Below are 17238 nucleotides of genomic sequence, written 5' to 3'. Positions count from 1 at the left end.
ATTGCAATGCTCCACCCTTATAATTAAAGCATGGTGATGAAAGCAACTGGTAGAGTAGCTTTGGATCCAGAAGCGGCGTGTGCGTGTGTGTGCGCGCACCTCACCTTTGCTGTTTATATTTGTTTTTTTTTTAAATTGACTCCTTGCTTCTGAATAGCGCAGGCAGCAGCCCCAGTTCTTAGAAAGGTATCTGGGGATGGAAAGCCCCAGAAAGCAGGGAGACAGGCTCCAGGAGATAAGGGCCATTGCTTCTTGACAAGCACAACAGTAGCAGGGCCATTCCTGGTACTGGCTGGATGGGGGCCAAGCGGAGGAGGTCTTGCTACGAGCTGGACAGGGTGACAGAGAGTCCCTGGGGAGGCCTGCCCAGCGCCCCGGGTCTCTGTGCCATGTCCTGACTCGCCGGTACGGAGTGGGGTACCTGCGTGTCTCCTGTGAGGTGGGACATCCCAGTCCCCTCATGTCTCCCACTGTGGGAAGTCCCTGGGTGGACAGCACTGTTCCGGGGGTCTGTGGGGCGGGCAGGGTCGGCCAGCCAGCCTGTAGCCCCATGGCAGAGCAGTCAGAGGCTCATCTGCGGTGCCGATCCCCAGGCAGGGCAGACAAACGTCCCGCAGGGGCTGTGGGGCGAGATGAGGCGATGCAGGCAGGGTGCCAGCCCCCCGGCAGGGTCTGTGGGGCAGTTATCTCGGCTCGCACACACACCCTGTGCGCAGACAGATGGGAGCTGGTGCGCTCTGGGCTGCTGATTGCCTCACCGACAGCACCGGCGCGGGGGACGCGGCCTCACAGGCTCTGTTACATGAAACGAGTGGTGTGGGGACACCGGGGCTCAGCCACCCCGGCCCAGCACCCCTTGCGATGGCACCTTTGCTCGCTGATGTGCTCGGCTTCCCCCACGGCTCACCAGCCGGCGTAACCCCGCTCCAGAGCTCCCCGGCACGCTGGCATGCGACACGGCCACTGCCCCTGCCGCATTCGGGGCAGGGTGCCGGGGGACCCCCGGCTCTGCGATCTACAGCCCCCCTCCCCGCCCGCAGAGTGGGGCAAGGCGTCAGGGCACCGCTGCCCCCCGCTCCCGTCGTGGGGACGGGCAGGAGGGACCCCGGGCTTTGCGATCCGCACCGGCACCCGTGTCCCTTCTCCCGCGGCGGGGGAGGGCGCGGAGACCCCCGCCACGCCGCCCCGGCGGGCACGGGGAGCGCCGTCGGGGCAGGGGGGGGCCGCCGACCCCCGGGGCAGCCCCTGGAGAGGGGGCGTGGCTCTGGTAACAGGGGAGCCAATGGGAGGCGGCGGCGGTGAATATCAATGCCGGCCGGGCCAATGGGGGCGCAGCCATGCTGTTAACAGCTTAGGGGCGCGGGGCGGCGCAGAGCAGCGCTGCCGCCGCCGCGGGGAGCGGAGCGGAGCGGTGCCGGGCTCCGCGCACCGCGCTCCCCCAGCCCGCCCCGGCCCCGGTTCTCCCGCCCGGCCCGCCATGGCGGCGGCCGTGGACGAGAGCACCCTGCCCTCTATCTCCACGTTCGCCAACCTGTTGCCGTTAGAGGAGCGGCCCGCCGACATGCTTCACGTAAGCACCGGGGAAGGGGCGGCAAGGGGGGGGTACGGGGGCAGAGCGTCCCGGGCTGGGGCTCAGCCCGGTTGGGGGGGGCGGGCCCCCCCTCCCGCCGTCGGAGGGCGCCCCGGGGGCGGTGCAGCCGGAGCGGTGCCGACCCGTCGGACGGGTTGGGGGGAGCCGCCGCCCCGAGCCGGAGGTGTGGGCCGCGGTGCCCGAGCGGCGGGCGCCGGCGCAACCGTGGCTCCGCCGGTCCTGACGCCCCTCTTCCCCGCAGAGGATGCTGCAGCAGGACGGCGCCGCCGTCAAGCGGGAGGAGGACGACTTGGGCAAGTTCGTGGACTTGGACTTCATCCTGGCGCACACTAGCAGCGGCGGGCAGGGGCCGCCCGGCCCCGGCCCCAACTACCCCCTGCCCGAGACCCCCGAGAGCTGCGGCACCACCTATGACAGCGACGGCTCCTACCCCACACCGGGCAAGTTCCCGGCGCCTTACCCCGAGGGCCAGGGCCACAGCTACGTGGCCGAGCTGCTCACCCCGGATCTGCCCGGCCACTGCGACCTGCAACGGAGGGAGTACACGGAGCTGCGGGTGCCCGGCGGGCCCCCCCCACCCCACCACCCCCATCACCACCCGCCCCTGCACCCGGCCCTGGCCCGCCCGCTGCCCCTGGACCCCGCGCAGCCCTTCGGGCCCCGTATCAAGAAGGAGCAGCCGGAGGAGCGCGCCTGCATGCTGGGGCTGCCCGCCGCCGAGTACTTGGGGCCGGGCGGCGGCGAGCACAAGCCACGCGTGGCGCCGGGTCCCGGGCCGGGGCCAGTGCCGGGGCCGCCGCTGCCCTACCCGGGCTTCGCCCACGGCCGCCTGGGGCCCCCTGAGGAGCCGCTGCCTGGCGCCGACCCCCACCTCCTGGCCGACCTGCCGCCCCACTACGCCGTGGCCCCGCACCGCTACGCGCCCCACTTCGCCCCCCAGCCGCCGCCGCCGCAGTTTCATGGACACTTCAGTGTTTTCAGGGAGCCCCTGAAGGGGCCGGGCCCGGCAGGGCTGCCCGGGCTGCTGGTCACGCCGCCCAACTCCCCGGTGCTGGAGTACTTCCCGGCCGGGGCCCCCCCCGAGGACTGCAAGCCCAAGCGCGGCCGCCGGTCGTGGGCGCGGAAGCGGACGGCCACGCACAACTGTGAATACCCGGGCTGCGGCAAGACCTACACCAAGAGCTCCCACCTCAAGGCGCACATGCGGACCCACACGGGTAAGGGTGCGAGGGGGGATGTGCAAAGGGTCCTGGGTGGGGGACCGGGGCGCCCGGTGACACCCGCAAGCCCGCTCTGGAGGGGTGCCAGGGGAGGTGGCACCGGGGGCACACGGAGAAGAGCCCTGCCGCCAGTCTGGGGGAGCACGGAGGGTCCCCGTGGTGGGGCCGGGTGGGGGCACCCAGAGGGACCCCGCAGCCGGCACAGGGCTGCATGGAGGGGTCCTGTGTATGGGGCAGGGTGCAAGTGGGGGTGCCCTCGGGAGGACCCCCATGGTGGGGCCGGGCAGGGGCACACGGAGACCAAGGCACACAGTGAGACCACCACCATGACTCCTGGCCTCGGGACCCAGGGTGCCTGAAGGAGCAGGGTGTGTGTGGGGGGGCACATGGATAAGCCCCCCAGCTGGGCTGGGGGTGAACAGAGAGGGGAGACAGACTGGGGGTGGTGTGTAGTGAGACCCCTGGCAGAGCTGGGCCAGGGCACATAGTGCGGCCACACGGCCGGGATGGGCAGGGGAGCACCCACAGTTTGGAGTGGGGTCGGTGCACATGGAGGGGACACTGCAGTGGGGCGGGGGTGCCCAGAGGATGGGCCCCATGCAGGGCACATGGGACAGCAGAGCACATGGGGAAGGGCAGGGAGACAGGGGCAGAAGAAAAGGTGGGTCAAACAGAGGTGCTCAGGGGATCCCTCCCGAAAAGGGGCTGCTGGGCAGGGGAGCACTGGGGTGAAGGCATAGGGAGGATGGGGACCTGCAAGCCCACTGACACCCCCTCTTCTCTGCAGGTGAGAAGCCCTACCACTGCACCTGGGAAGGCTGTGGCTGGAAATTTGCCCGTTCCGATGAGCTGACCCGCCACTACCGCAAGCACACGGGGCACCGGCCCTTCCAGTGCCACCTCTGCGAGCGGGCTTTCTCCCGCTCTGACCACCTCGCCCTGCACATGAAGCGGCACATGTGAGCGCCGGGCCACGGCCGGACTTGGTGTCCCCAGAGCCAGCTCACGGTGTAAATAGCGTCGGGCCGGGGACGGCACTGGGAAGCAGCCCAGCCGCCCAGCCCTCCCCGCTTGTAGTTGATAACTAGTTTTCTCCTCCTGCCCCTGCTGTGAGAGCTGGGCCCAGCTGAGTGGTGGGGAAGGGCTGCTTTGGGGTGTAGATGGGGAGCAAAGCTGCAAGAAGTGTCTCCAGCCTCTGCCCAGGCATCACCACTCAGCTCCCCGTACCTGGAGGGTCCCCCCCAAGCCAGGCACCTGGTGAGTGGCGGGGGGGCTGGTGCAGCAGGGATCTGTCCCCAAAGCTCCTGGCTTGTATTTGGCATCAGCTTAACCTTCTCCCCTCAAATCCTGGCACCCACCTGGCTCCAGAGACTGTGGTGGCTGACTCTGACCAGGTTTTGGCTGGAGACCTGTGCCCACTGGGTGCATGGGTCACGGCACTGGGAAGTGGGTTGCTGGTCTTCTCAGTTGTGGCTATCAGAAGAAGCCTTCCGACCCAAAATCCCAGAGTGGATGGGGCGAGGGTGGGACCTGACTGGGTTGTGGCTATAAAGGTTTGCAGGGGTGGGCAGCGCAGTGTCACCTTCCACAGGGAGTGGGGACGCTCCTGTTGCTAGCTTGGGACCCTGCCAGGCAGTTCAGTCCTGGCTGTTCCCACAGTTTTCTGCTCAGGAGCCTAACATGGCTCTCCTGGCTCTTTGTCTGCTTTCATTTGTCTTGTTCTTCCCCTCAGGATGATACCAGGTACTGCTGCAGCTGCCTTCCCCATGCTGCTTTTTAAATTTAGTATGTAAAGGATAGCGAGTCCAGCTATGAATGCCCAGGTCTCTGCTATACTTGAAACTTTCGTAGAGGGAAAAAGAAAAGAGAACTCAGAAGAAAATGAGTCTTTTTATGTGCAGCTTCTGCAAAGCAAGTTGTAAATTAAACAAAGCAGTAATATATAATGTTTCTGTTTTTTAATATATTTTTTTCTTCCAGCTGGGAACACAGATGAGTCTCGGCTTTGGGAAGTGCACTGTTCCCGTCTGTGTATATTGTTAATTAACATTTCTCTGCTTGGGCACGTTAGGTCTCTTGCACTCCGAAATGTTACTTTTCTTTATATGCAAACTGTTGAAATATTGTGATCTGCTGTATAATAAATAAACAAGATGTAAACATGAAAGAGCCAGGAGAGTTTACTTTAAAGCTCTCTTCTAAGAGGAGAGGGTGAGGCTGGGCTTGCTTGTCAGTAAATATTTACATCGATGTTCATTTCTGCTTAAGTTAGCTGTGGAGGATCGATGGGGAACGCCCAAGCCTCGGCATCTGAGCAGCATCTCCTGTGCAACAGCTCTTGAGTCACACCACTTCCCTGTGCCTCAGTTTCCCTAATCTGCAGATGGGGCAATTGCGGCACCGGGATGGCGTGACTGGTCCTGCGGTGAGTCATCCCCGAGGGGAACGGCAGCCGAAACCGTACCAGGAGCCTTGCCTGTCCTGTCTTCCCGAGCGGTCCTGTCCCGCTGTCCCCCGCAGCGGGAGCTCTGTGGCACCGGCCTTGTGGTCACAACCGGGAGGTTTGTGGCAGCTGCCCGGTCCTGTGTGCTGTCCCTGCTGCCTTCCTGGGGGTGGCCCAGCAGCTTGGCGGGGTTCAGGTGCTGAGGTTTCCCTGCGTTAATAGGTGGTGACTCAGCACAAGTGTGCTGGCAGGTCCTGAGTTCAGCAAGCAGGTCTGGCTCCATCCCTCCCTCCCTCCCACGGCTGATTACCCGTGATGCACGCATCCTTCTGAAGGCTGGGGCTTGTCCGGACCTGACACCATGCTGGCAGCGCAGGGAGCGTGCCGTATGGGCTGTGCAGTGCCCTGGCCCAGGGTGGTGGTGGTGGCTTTCTCCTTCCGTGCTTGCTGCCGCAACCTCCGGCGGCCGGCCAGGGCTGGGGGATGCCCTGGGGCTCCTTGCCCCGCAAGCGGAAATGGGATGTAGCTCTGCTGCCAGTGTGGGCTGGGCTGATCCCGCTCCTTCCCTGTTTCCTGCTTGCAGCTGGGGAGAGTCAGGCTGGACAAAGAGATGGGAATGGCAGAGCGCGCTGATGTCCCCTTGAGGGGTGGCTAGTGGGGTTGGGCTCAGTGGCTGGCACCCAGCTTTGGGGTCTGCCCTGAGCGGGTACAAAAGCGTGGGTGTCTCCAGGCAGGGTGACAGCAGCTTGGGATGTCATGTCCTGCCTGCAGGCCTGGGCATGGGAGCATGGGACTGCATCCACAAGTGTCACAGATCCACCAGGCTCAATCACTTGTCCTTTCCACAGCTGCCTCCACCCTCTGCTTGCCCCACTTTCTGAGAGGTGCCTGCATGGGGGTGACTGTGCCGGGACACAAGTGACCTGTGATGGGCTACTGGGCGTGTCTCGCTCCTGGGACCCCCGGTACCCAAGGGTGAGGGTCCACTGGTGGGGTGGCTGGAGCAAAACTGCTGCCTCTTCCCCAGAAACTTGTTCAAAATGTCACATGGAGGGAGAGGGAGAGGGAAAGGTGTGGGCTGTTTGAATTAGCGATGAGTCAGGCTGGCAAAGCCAGATGGGGAGAGAGTGCGTGCCTGCGTGTTTGTGTGCGTATAAGTAATCTCTGGCTTTGTGTTTTTATTATGATTATTATTTTTATTTCCAGGGGAACGATGAATTTCTCCAACCATCCCGTCCCACTGGAAAGGCTGGCTCTACTGTCCTGTCCTCTCTAGGCATCCTGGGAGCCGGAGTGACGGTCCGCGGCTGTTTTGAGGTTCAGCTCTGAGATCAGAGCACAAACCAGTTCTTCCTCGCCTTTCATCATCTCTGCACTAGGGCGGGAACGAGGTCCGGCTCTGCTGCTGCTGACTTACACGGAGGCGAGAGCAGGGGAAGGCTCTTTGGCTCCTTCTCCGGGCAGAGCTGGTCCAGGTTCGCTCCCCCAGGCCTGGGGCAAGGCACTCCTTCAGGCGCAGGATGGAGCACGGCGGTCGCATGGACTGGCATGGCTGGGAACCTCACTTGGGTGAGGAGCGGCTGTAGTGGAAAAGGCAATTACGGTTAATTTGTTGTTAATAAAAAACACCCTCTTCCAATTGCCTGGGCCAAGATGCACTCTCCGTTGGAGGAGGGAGCCCAGTCCTGTCCCCAGCAAAACCTGCCCTGCAAAGTGATGAGGGCAGCAAGAAAACAGTACTGAGGAAGGGCTGGGGCGCAATCCCTGCCTGCGGTCTGTGCATCCACGGTCAGCTGGAAAGTCCTTTGGCCTGTCCCGGCAGGGGTATGCAGGGATCCAAAACATGCCAGTCAACCGAGTGGGACCCTGCTTTGCAGGAGGTGTGGCACTAGCAGTGTGTCCTGTGCCGTGGCTGTGCCAGAGAGGGGAGGGAGATGCTCTGGAGAAACCAGGCTTGTGCCTGAAGAGCTGATTTACCCACATACAACCCCTGGGTCCGTGGCTGGCACAGCCTGGGGCAGGTCCTGGTGTCCTGGATCACATGCTGGGCTGCTGCAGGGAAAGCTGGCCAGCAGGGCAATGCCACAGTGCCCACACCACCGTGCCCACACCAGGGGCCATGCAGACCCTGCTCTGGGCCGTATGTCCCCCCACCAGCCTGGCCTTCCTTTCCGCCCTTGGTTACCTCCTGGCAAAAAGGCCCCCAGGAACCATAGTGGTGGGTGATGCTGAGGTCCCTGACCCCCCTGCAAACCTTAAGGCACAGCCCTGTGGCTTTGGGGTGCAGCTGAACTGGCACAGCTGGGAGGCAAGCAGGGAAGGGAAGGAGCAAGGCATGGAGAAACACCTCCTAGCAGAGGGGTGAGTCATGGCCACAGCATGGCCTGGCACCACGCAGTCACCTGCCAGCAGGAGTGGGGCCCTGGGGGTTTTATAGCTGGAGGAGGGGCAAAAGAGCAGCTCGGGTGGGTTTCTGTCCTCTGGGAATGACCCAGCTCATGGGGATCCCCTGTGCTGCAGCCAACAGGTCCCACAGAGCTGGCCCAGGGTTGCGGGGCCGTGGGGAGAAAGGGAGTTGCAGCTCTGGGAGGGGTCCTTGACCAGGGCTCGACCCTGGGGTTGCTGCGGTCCACCGGGACAGCATGGAGTTGGGGAGGGGTGAGGGTGCTGGAGCTGGGACACAGCCTGGGTGCTCTGGGGTTGGAGGGATGGTTTGGAGGTGCTTGGAGGGGCTGACCCAGACCTTTCCTTGCCTCAACGTGAGGTGGGAGCTTGGGTCCCCAGGGCTGATGTGTCCCTGCTGAAGGATGCTCCCAGGGCTGGTGTCCTCTCTCCCAGTGGGTCAGTGGGAAATGTCCCATCCCTGCCACAAGGGGAAGGTCCAGCAGCCTGCCCCTGTGTCCCCACCGCTTGGGGTGGGCCAGGCGCCGTGATAACGGGGCTGTGGTTGTCACCGCACCCTTAGGAAACATTTGGCTTCAGGCACCTGAACCCACGGGGAAGCGATAACTCGCTGGCTTGCTCGCCCTACCTGGACCCACACCTGGTGCTATCATGCCTTAGTCACACACCGAGAGTTTTTCTACTGCTGGGCCCCAGATAACCTCCTCCCACCCCACTGGCCGCAGTGTTTGCACTTGTCCGCCTCCGCTGGTGCCAGGCCGGGAGACACGCACACCTTGAGCCCTGGGCTGGACGCACGCACACCTCTGGCCTGGAGCCACCTTTGGCCATGCCTGGCAGCTGGGGCATGGGCAAAGGGCATGAAGCACATCCTTCCCCCAGGACCCTGGTGTGGGCAGGCAGCTGGCCCAGAGGGGTCCAGCGCTGCCTTCCTGTCAGGGCTAAATGTGGGGGGACATCCCTCCCACAGCTTCTGGCTGGCAGTGAGGTCACCCAGGCTTGGTATCCTGTGCCCACAGGATGGCAGGAGGTGGATGATGAGGTTGCAGTGACAGGAGAGTGATGCTGGCTGTTGCTGTGGCCCCGCCAAAGCCCCGGGGTACAGAAGCACTGGGCTCCCCAGTATTGTTGGCTTTCCCTGACCTGCTGTATTGCCTGGGCTCTCCCCGTGCCCTGGCAAGGTAGGACCCTGGTGCTTTGGGGAGGTGACAAACCTGGGCGTGTGTCCCTGTACAGGACTCTCAAGGATGGACAAGGTGTGTGCAGGCTGACCAACGTCTCCAGCTGTGTCCCTTTGCTCTTTGAAGGCTGTGCAAACTCAGGGATGCAGCAGCTGCTGTCCAGAAGCAACATCTCTGGGTCCCTTTGAAGGCAGTGCTAATTGGTCCATTGGTTATCAGTTTAGCAGAAGCACCCAGCTAATGTGTTTCGATAGCAGGTCCATACAGCTCCAGGTGGGACACAGCCCCACAGTGACACCCATGCTCACAGAGGTGCGGGGGAAGCAGGATGTTAATGCAACCCAGCTGTCCACAATCTCCACCTTTTATGAGGTTAAAAAGCTGCTACTCTGGGTAGACGAGCTCAAAACCTGCTGTGGACTTTGTTGAAGAGGAGTTGATCACCCTTCACTGGGGCAGAGCTTGGGCTGAGTCCTGCTGGGATAGGGTTGGAAGCCAGGCTTGAGCAGGTCAGGCCTAAAAGCAGGGGATATAATCAAAACCCAAGGACACTGAATGACCACCTGTCCCTGGATTTTATTTTGGGACTGATTGTGTTTTCTCTAAGTACTGTTTAATACATGAACACACTGTGAATGACCTGCCGGTGAGGTGCAAAAGGAGAGGTCCTCTTCCTCTGGTCTTACAAAGCTCTCCCTGGAGTAGTAGTGCCTGGCTTGCCAGGCAGGCAGAGCAGGGGTGAGACTGCAAAGGCAGGGCCGGGAAAGCCCTGTCTCCCTCTGCAGACCCACCTTGTGGGAGCATGGACCCCACCTCCAGGCCAGACATGGCAAGAGAGCAAGGAAAAGTGCTAGAAATGATTAAGGAATGGCCACATGTGCTGGTGGGGGAAGGACTCGGGCGGATGTGGCAGAGCTGAGAGCAAATGGGCAGGACAGGAGAAACCTCGGGATCAGTTCTTCTGTTGTGGGAGGAAGAGCCAAGGAGGCATACCTGGCAGCGTAGGAGGGGGCGGAAGGGGTTAAATGATTCCTGGGAACAACAGGTGACACTCCGGGGGTATCACCAGTTCCCATTGGGGCATACTGGTGCTGGCTGGGCCCTGGTGTGGCGGTGACGTGCCAGTCCCCGTGGGAAGGGATCGCCAGTGGGATGGGAACAGCCTGGCTGGTATTGAGGGGCTGCATGCAGGAGTCACCCCGATGCAGTGGGGTTCATCTCATCTTGGGACTGCTGCACAGGAGAAGAGAACTTTACAGGGATACCCCTTCCCCTGGGCTATCTGAGGTGGCTGGCAGATCCTTGTGAATCTCTGTGCCCCATGCTGAAACCTTCTGCTTCGGACAAACCTCTGCCAGGCAGCCTTGCTCCTGCCTCGATGCAGCGGGAAGGTGATTTCTAGAAGTCGCTCCTGGCCCCACACTGCTGTTTCCTCCCCCTTCCCCATTCCCCCCTCTCTTTCCTCCCACAGGGAAGAGGAAACAGGACAGTCCTATTAATAAAACTTTCACTGCCGGCTGCCTGTGGCCTCAGTAAGTGCTGCAGCCCTGGAGCGCTTCGGGAGGGTCTTCTTGCCAAGTGTGAAAGCGAGGAGCATACGTTTTGTAAAACGAAACCCGGATGGGCAGCCTGAACGTGCCACAGGGTGCAGCACCCGCCTGGCAGGTGGCCACCTGGCACAGCCGGCTTGCAACTGGTGAGGCCACGGGCTGGCGGGGAGAGTGGGACGGTGCGACAGCCGGGAGCGCGAGCTGACAGGAAAACTCCTTATGAGCTCTGTGGGGAACTGGGGTCAGCCCCAAGACGCCCGGGATAGCCGGGCTCTGTAGCGGGCTGCCCTCTGCCATCGTGCCGGGCAGGAGGTGGGGTGGGGGCAGCCTCCCCAGCCCTGCCCCACAGCCCCGGTGTGCCCGGCCGAGGCAGAGCCCAGCGACCCATCACCAAAGCCCCGGGAGAAAGGGCATCCCCGGCTTGTCGCCTCGGGCAGCTGGGAGGTGGGAGCGCCCTGGAAGGCCCCGGGCGCCCTGGAGCCCCCTGCTGCCGCTGCCGGGCCGACCGCGGGCCGGGCTGAGATGGGGGACGGCTCCAGGCCGAGCACGGCTGTGCTGCCACCTCCTGGCGCGGGAGCGCCTCCCGCCTGCAGCGGGCTCTCCGCCCTGAGCGGCGGAGGAGGCAGGTCGGCCCCGAGCGGCTTCGGGTGCTGCCGCTGGGCCCCGGGGGAGGCGGCGCCGCGCCCGGGGCGGCCGCGACCTGCCGGGGAGGGGGCGCGGGGGCGCGAACCCGCGACCCACACCCCTTCTCCCCCCCCCCCCTTCCCGCGTGCGGTGCGTCCCCCAAAGGGCTCCGGGCGCTTCCGGCCGCCTCTTGGCGGGAGCGGAAGTGGCGCTGCCCGGGTCGCGGTGTTGGTGGCACCGTCCCGGTGGCTGCGGAGCCGGCGCCGGTGGGTGAGCGCGGGACCGGCTCGGCTCGGGGCTGCTGTGTCCCCCCGGCGGCACCTCGTCCCGCCTGTCCTCCCGTGGGCTTTCCGGGATCCCGTCGCGGGGCTCCGGGCCGCAGGCTCGGCCTGCGTGGCCCCCGTGACCGGCTGGGTACAAGGCCCCGTTGCTGGGCCTGGAGGGGGGTGGGGAGGCGGCTGAGGGCGTTGTGTGTATATGTAGATATACACGTGCGTGTGTGTATATATATGCGTGTACGTATGTAGATATACGTGTATATAATATATATACCAACGCGCACATGTGTGTTTGTGTGTGCATGGGATAGCCCCCGTGGGAGGTGCACGTTAACCCTGGCCCCCTGGTTTCCCTCCGCCCAGAGCTGGAGGGGACGGACAGGACGGCGACAGAGAAGGCCAGCGGGCAGGCGGAGAGATGGCGACGGGCGCAGACGTGCGGGATATCCTGGAGCTGGGCGGTGTAGAGTCGGAGAACACGGGCACCATCAACAAAAAGGATATCATCAACTCGGACAAGGTGAACTGTGGTGCCCCGAGGGGCTGCCGCTTGATTTCTAGGCACTGCCTGACCTTGCATGTGGTGTCTGGGGTGAATATTGGAACAAAGATGGAATAAAGCATGGTCCTACCATAGTCTGCTTAATTTCAGGCTTCCTAGGAGTATCTGGAAATGCCTGGAGGGCCCCACTCCTGGGTTCCTGGTGTTCTTAGTTAACTGCACTGTGGCATTTGGGGAGGTATTTAAACTGGAGCTGTGTAAGTGTTGCCCTGGTGAGCACGGTCTGGCCCCAGGACCTTTTCAGCTGTTTTTAAAATGTAGATTTTATGGTGTAAGTGTGAAGTGTGTTTACCGTCTAGCCCCCAAGCAGATGGAAATAATATAACGCAGTCCCATTTTGGAAGGGAAAAATGTTGTCTGGCTTGATTGAACAGTAAATGTCTTCAAACCTGTGCGGGGAAGGTGTATGGCTGGGGTTTGGGAGAACTGGGATGTGCTGCCTGTGGGAATGCGGGCAAATTAGTAAGCTCCGTTAAGGACGTATGCCGTCATGTGCTGCGTTCTGTGAGTAGTATGCTACAGTACGTTGTTGTATTTTCAATTCGGGCGAGGTCTTGGCTGTCCCATGCTTTGCAAGGTGTTGGGAAGGTCAATTCACGAGTAGTTGTGAGATGTGGAGGTGCTTGGAAATGAGCTGGGGGAGATAAAATCCCCAGGAGCTCTCTGGTACAGAGATGGTCTGATTTGAAGTAAAGCCTGTGTATTTGTTTGGGAAAAACCAAACCAAAACAAACCCAAACATACACAACCACCCCATCCCTGAAAGTACTTTCTGACTGTCTTTGTTTGCCTCCACTGAAATGTTTGTTTCTGAAGAGAAGCACAGTGGTTTCATGACTGCCTTGCTGGGGATAGGACACACAGTATAATAGGTGTAATGGAAAATTGGTGAGTTTTAGTAATTTAAAGGCTGAAATGTTAAAACCACTAGTTATCAGCTGTGTGGTGAATAGTGTGTCTGGTGAGCAGCTCATTGGTTGGATTCAGCCTGCAACGTTGCGCCACTCAGTGATGGGAGTTACGAGTTCTTTGATTTAGATGTGTTTGTTAGCTAGCAGAGAGCTAAAGAAGTACTGGTGTCTTGTCTTTCTTTTGGAGCAGAGAATAAGACAGGCTTCTTCTCAAATTTACTGTAATAGAGAGGAAGGGGAGGTGCTGTGAGAGGTTTTGAGAGGAGTGCAGGAGGCCACCTGCGACCGTGAGTGAAATGTTCTGAATTTCTACAAAGTACAGAAACTAAATCAAACCAAAGGTATAAGCCATTATCGCATGGAGAGCACAAAATTGCTAATAACAGTGCAGCACTTGCTCAGGAAATAGATCTGTTCTCAATTAGAAAAGAAACAGATTGATGTCTTTAAATCACAAGAGAACTGTGAAGTACTTTCCAGTCCATTAGTGACTGAGAATGTTAAAATAAAAATTACTAGACATAAAAACATTTAAATCAGCAGGACCAAGTAATTTGTTCTCAACTCCTAAAAGAACTGCCTGAGCTGATCTCTGGCCTGCTGATATTAACTTTTAATAAATCTGGGAAATCTGGGGGAATTCCAGAAGCCTGTGTTCAAACAGGGTGTGTGGTGACCTGTGGGTAAGCGCCTCGGTTGGCCTTGCATCGCTCCTGGGCAAAGTGATGGACATGCTAGGAGAAAGGTGTTTGATTAAGAGTGAAAAGGTGCTAATGTAATGAATGTCTGTCATGAAGTTTTATGGAAAGTAGTTGTAGTCCAAGCTGATAGATTATTATTTTTTTTTAATGGGATTTTGAATTTGCTTGATAAAGGTGACTGTGTGGATTTAATAAAATTTATGATACAGTGTTAGTTTTACTACTGGAAAACATTCTGATTTAAAAGTTGGTAGCAATATGGTAAACAAGTACTTAAAAGTAGTGACATGGCTAGTAGTTATAAAGATGCTACAATTAGACCAAATGCTCTGGACTACTCAGTAAACTTGGCCCACTTAAGTGTACCTTGTCAATGTGGCTGTTGCTGCATCTACCTGAATCCAAAGCTGATTATTTTATAAACTTGTATATGTGATATGAGGTGGACTGTGTCTTGGAAACCATCAGTTCTGACAAGGTTTTAAGGGCCAGATTTGAGTTGTCTACGCTGAATTCCTAGTGTGGAGAAACTATGTCAAAAAAAATTCTTTGCTGTATAAATGGGAGAGTGGAGGCGGGAACAGGGGTTTACTTTTGTAGGTGATACCGGTAGTTTTGATGTGGGGCTACTGCAAAGACTTGATCACAACTGGTAAAAACTGAAGTTGCTGCAAAACAAAGCGACAAAAACTAAGAGAGGTTGGGAAGTTATTTCTTATTATCTTCTCTAAAAAATAGAGAATCACTTAATTAAATGCATTAATACCTACATGTGAGGACAGTGCTTACCTAGTAAAAAAAGCCTTAGTGCACCAGCCCCTGAAAGCTACAGCCAGATGCTCAACTTGGAATTTAAGCGTGTGTTATCAGCAACAGCAAGTGTCTGAGTTCTGGTGAGTGCTATCACTGAAAGTGGGCACATTTTGTCTGTCCTCCACCAGGAACAGACACTTTCCTGGAGAAAGTCAAGGTGTCTAAAACCAGATAAAAGTGAAAACCATCACAGGGCGCCAGGTTATGTAGTTTAATGTTCCCTTGGGTATTGCTCCTTCTGAAATGCAATTCTTTTGTTTCAGAAAAAATCCAAGAAATCTTCAGAGACATTGACGTTTAAGAGGCCGGAAGGAATGCACCGAGAAGTTTATGCACTCCTCTACTCTGACAAGAAGTAAGAGCTTATGGTCATCTGTGCGGGTTGTGGGGTAGCCTGGGCCTTTGGTGGCAGGGCAGCATCCTCTTGAAACCATGGGCAGTCTCACTTCCCAGATTGATCCCCCTTTGCGCTTGGCCCATGCTTGTGCCCTTCTCTCTTAGGCAGTCATGGACAGTGTCTGTCTTCTCTCTTCTAAATTTGAGGGGCTTGCTCTGTGTAGGAGATGAATTGGGTACAGGCACAAAAGTCTGGTGCAGACAAGGCAGTGTTCTTACTCTTCTGTATCTAATTCTCTTTTATTCACAACTGGGAATAGCACCTGCTTTTATTTCTGCAAAAAGAGTTCTGCTGCAGCCTGTATTTAGGTTGTTATGGATTGTGCCCTCACCTCAGAGGTCTGATGCATAGTTTGCTTTCCAGATGATTCTGTTCAGACCCATCCATGCTGTGTATTCTATCCTCTGGTGCGGGAAGCACTGCAGTCTGGGAAGTGCAAACCCTGGAATAAAGCTTAAACTCAGTTTTCCCACCCTAAACATTGTGGTGGCAGGTCCCACTCTCAATCTGAAATCTCTTTGGGTTTGTCCTGGGCTACTTCTTGCTTCTTGTCAGCTAGTGCTTTTCTCCACCACAGGGATGCACCTCCACTGCTGCCAAGTGATACAACTCAGGGTTATCGAACAGTCAAAGCAAAACTGGGGTCCAAGAAAGTCCGGCCTTGGAAGTGGATGCCTTTCACCAACCCAGCGAGAAAAGATGGAGCGATGTTCTACCACTGGAGGAGAGCAGCAGAGGAAGGGAAGGACTACCCTTTTGCCAGGTTCAATAAAGTAAGTGGAAGCACTTTCAAACAAAGTATATAAATAGCAGCTGGAAAATACCCTTCGGTGAGCTTCTTGAATGTACAGACAGGAAGTTGGTTCTTTCAACAAGTGAAGGCTGAGTTAGATTTGGCAATTGCATTTTAAACTGCAGCATGGCCTGCAGCCATGTGACCACAGACTATGATGTCTCTTAAATCATTCAAGCTAAGTGGGCTCAGTATGTGGTCAGAGCTTGTCAGACCCCCCTGTGTTTCAGGTGTGCAGTCACTGATTTGGTAAGGAGACACTCTGCCATCTAATTCAGTTCCTAACCAACATCCTCCCCCTGATTACAGGCTCTGGGTAGTAAAAGAGTCTATTCTGAGTGAGACATTAAAGTCATAAGTCTTGTTATTTTGCCCAGTATGAAAAAAATCGCTTGAGCTTTGTGGCCAAAAGGCTGGCTTGTGGCCTCTTGGCCAGATTCCAGCACAGATGCTGAATTACGTTGCATTCCCTCTGAAATTGCTCCTGTGGTATCAGTGTGGTGCAGTACCCTGTTCTTCGTGTCTTACATTAAATTGTCACAATGTGTTGTTGTAATCTCCTGCTGTCTTTTGTCCCAGATGTATCTGCTTTGAGTGGTTGGGGCTTTCATGTGTATGCACAAAGAAAACGACATCAAGATTTATACTTCAAAGTCAGGACTTCCAAAGTTAGGATGGAGCAGAGTTAGGGTGCCTCCATAATGTAATTTAACCCCCTTCATGATGCAAATCTGAAGGGGGAAAAAAACGTGTGCTAACATGATTCCACAAAAGCTCTGCTTGCGTATAACTGTATACAGCATTTTAAGTTTGTAACTCGCAGAGCATCAGCTCTAACAAAGCCTGGCTTCCTGCAGAGTTAAGTGGTTCGTTGACCTTATATGTTAGAAGGCTCAAGCTCTGACTGATGCTTTTCCTCTTGCTGGGACATTGGTAAGAGCCCCCTGTGGTATCTCTTCTCTGATGTCTAGGGTGGAAGTCTGAAGCATGACTCACTCAGACAGCTGGGTAGGTAGGTGCCTTGACTGAAACTTTGGGAGTGTAATTGTCTCTAAGACTCTACTGCTCTAACAGTTTTTGGCCGAGTTCAACCAAGTTTATCAGAGGGGGCCACACATGGGTGTTGTAATTATACGATTCTCATTTCCTTACCTTTATCATGTACTGTGAATTGACTGACAGAAGAGCCTTCATCAAGGCTGCAACCTTTAGATAAGTGGTACAGACCTCTTCCATCTGCACATGCACAATTACATAATATTAGGGGCAAGTTGTTACCCTTGTGGGTAGAAGGCACTGATGAAGAGTGTTACAGATATTTGCTATGTTAGAGGATTTTTATTTACTTTTCCAGACTCTTCTGTGGGTTCCTTCTCACATAGTTGATACCTCTGCCCAAATCTCTTGCTCCCCTTGGCATGAGCCCATTTTCCTGTCACAGAATCACAGCATCGTCTAGGTTGGAAAAGACATTGAAGATCATCCAGTCCAACCATTAACGTCACACTGACTGTGCCCTACTCCACCAGATCCCTCAGCGCTATGTTGATCTGACTCTTAAACACCTCCAGGGATGGGGACTCTACCACCTCCCTGGGCAGCCCATTCTAATGCCTAACTCGTCACTGCTCAGCTGCTTTGACTTTTCTCTGTGCTTCCAGTTTCCAAACCACATACCTCTTTTCCACTGTGAGATCCAAAATGTAAACTTGGGTTTCACAGTGTACACTGAGCCTCGATCCAGAGTGTGAAATAGGAATATAAAAGCAGC

The 17238-nt window shown here is 57.2% G+C and overlaps 2 protein-coding genes across 7 annotated transcripts in view; both read left to right on the top strand.

The window, feature by feature from the left end:
- Positions 1–716: 716 nt before the first annotated feature.
- Positions 717–4978, top strand: LOC141926460 (uncharacterized). The gene is made up of 3 exons (XM_074832207.1): positions 717–1570; positions 1833–2808; positions 3599–4978. The coding sequence occupies exons 1-3, from the start codon at positions 950–952 to the stop codon at positions 3772–3774; spliced, it is 1773 nt and encodes a 590-aa protein (XP_074688308.1). The 5' UTR covers positions 717–949; the 3' UTR covers positions 3775–4978.
- Positions 4979–11218: 6240 nt separating this feature from the next.
- The window catches only part of DMAP1 (DNA methyltransferase 1 associated protein 1), a 33929-nt gene continuing 27909 nt past the window's right edge, over positions 11219–17238 (top strand). Inside the window, exons 1-4 of one of the 6 annotated variants that reach the window (XM_074832197.1) lie at positions 11219–11278; positions 11602–11810; positions 14541–14632; positions 15252–15447. In XM_074832197.1, the coding sequence (XP_074688298.1) occupies positions 11709–11810; positions 14541–14632; positions 15252–15447 (390 nt within the window). In that variant the 5' untranslated portion in view covers positions 11219–11278; positions 11602–11708. Of the gene's footprint in view, positions 11283–11438; positions 11811–14540; positions 14633–15251; positions 15448–17238 lie in introns of those variants that run through there. The other 5 variants (XM_074832198.1, XM_074832199.1, XM_074832202.1 and 2 more) reach the window with 5 other exon arrangements.

The sequence above is a fragment of the Strix aluco genome, chromosome 8 (genome assembly GCF_031877795.1).
Source record: "Strix aluco isolate bStrAlu1 chromosome 8, bStrAlu1.hap1, whole genome shotgun sequence".
NCBI classification, from domain to species: Eukaryota; Metazoa; Chordata; class Aves; order Strigiformes; family Strigidae; genus Strix; species Strix aluco.
The sequence above is the reverse complement of the archived record's forward strand: the minus strand, read 5'-3'. Positions and strand labels throughout refer to the sequence as shown.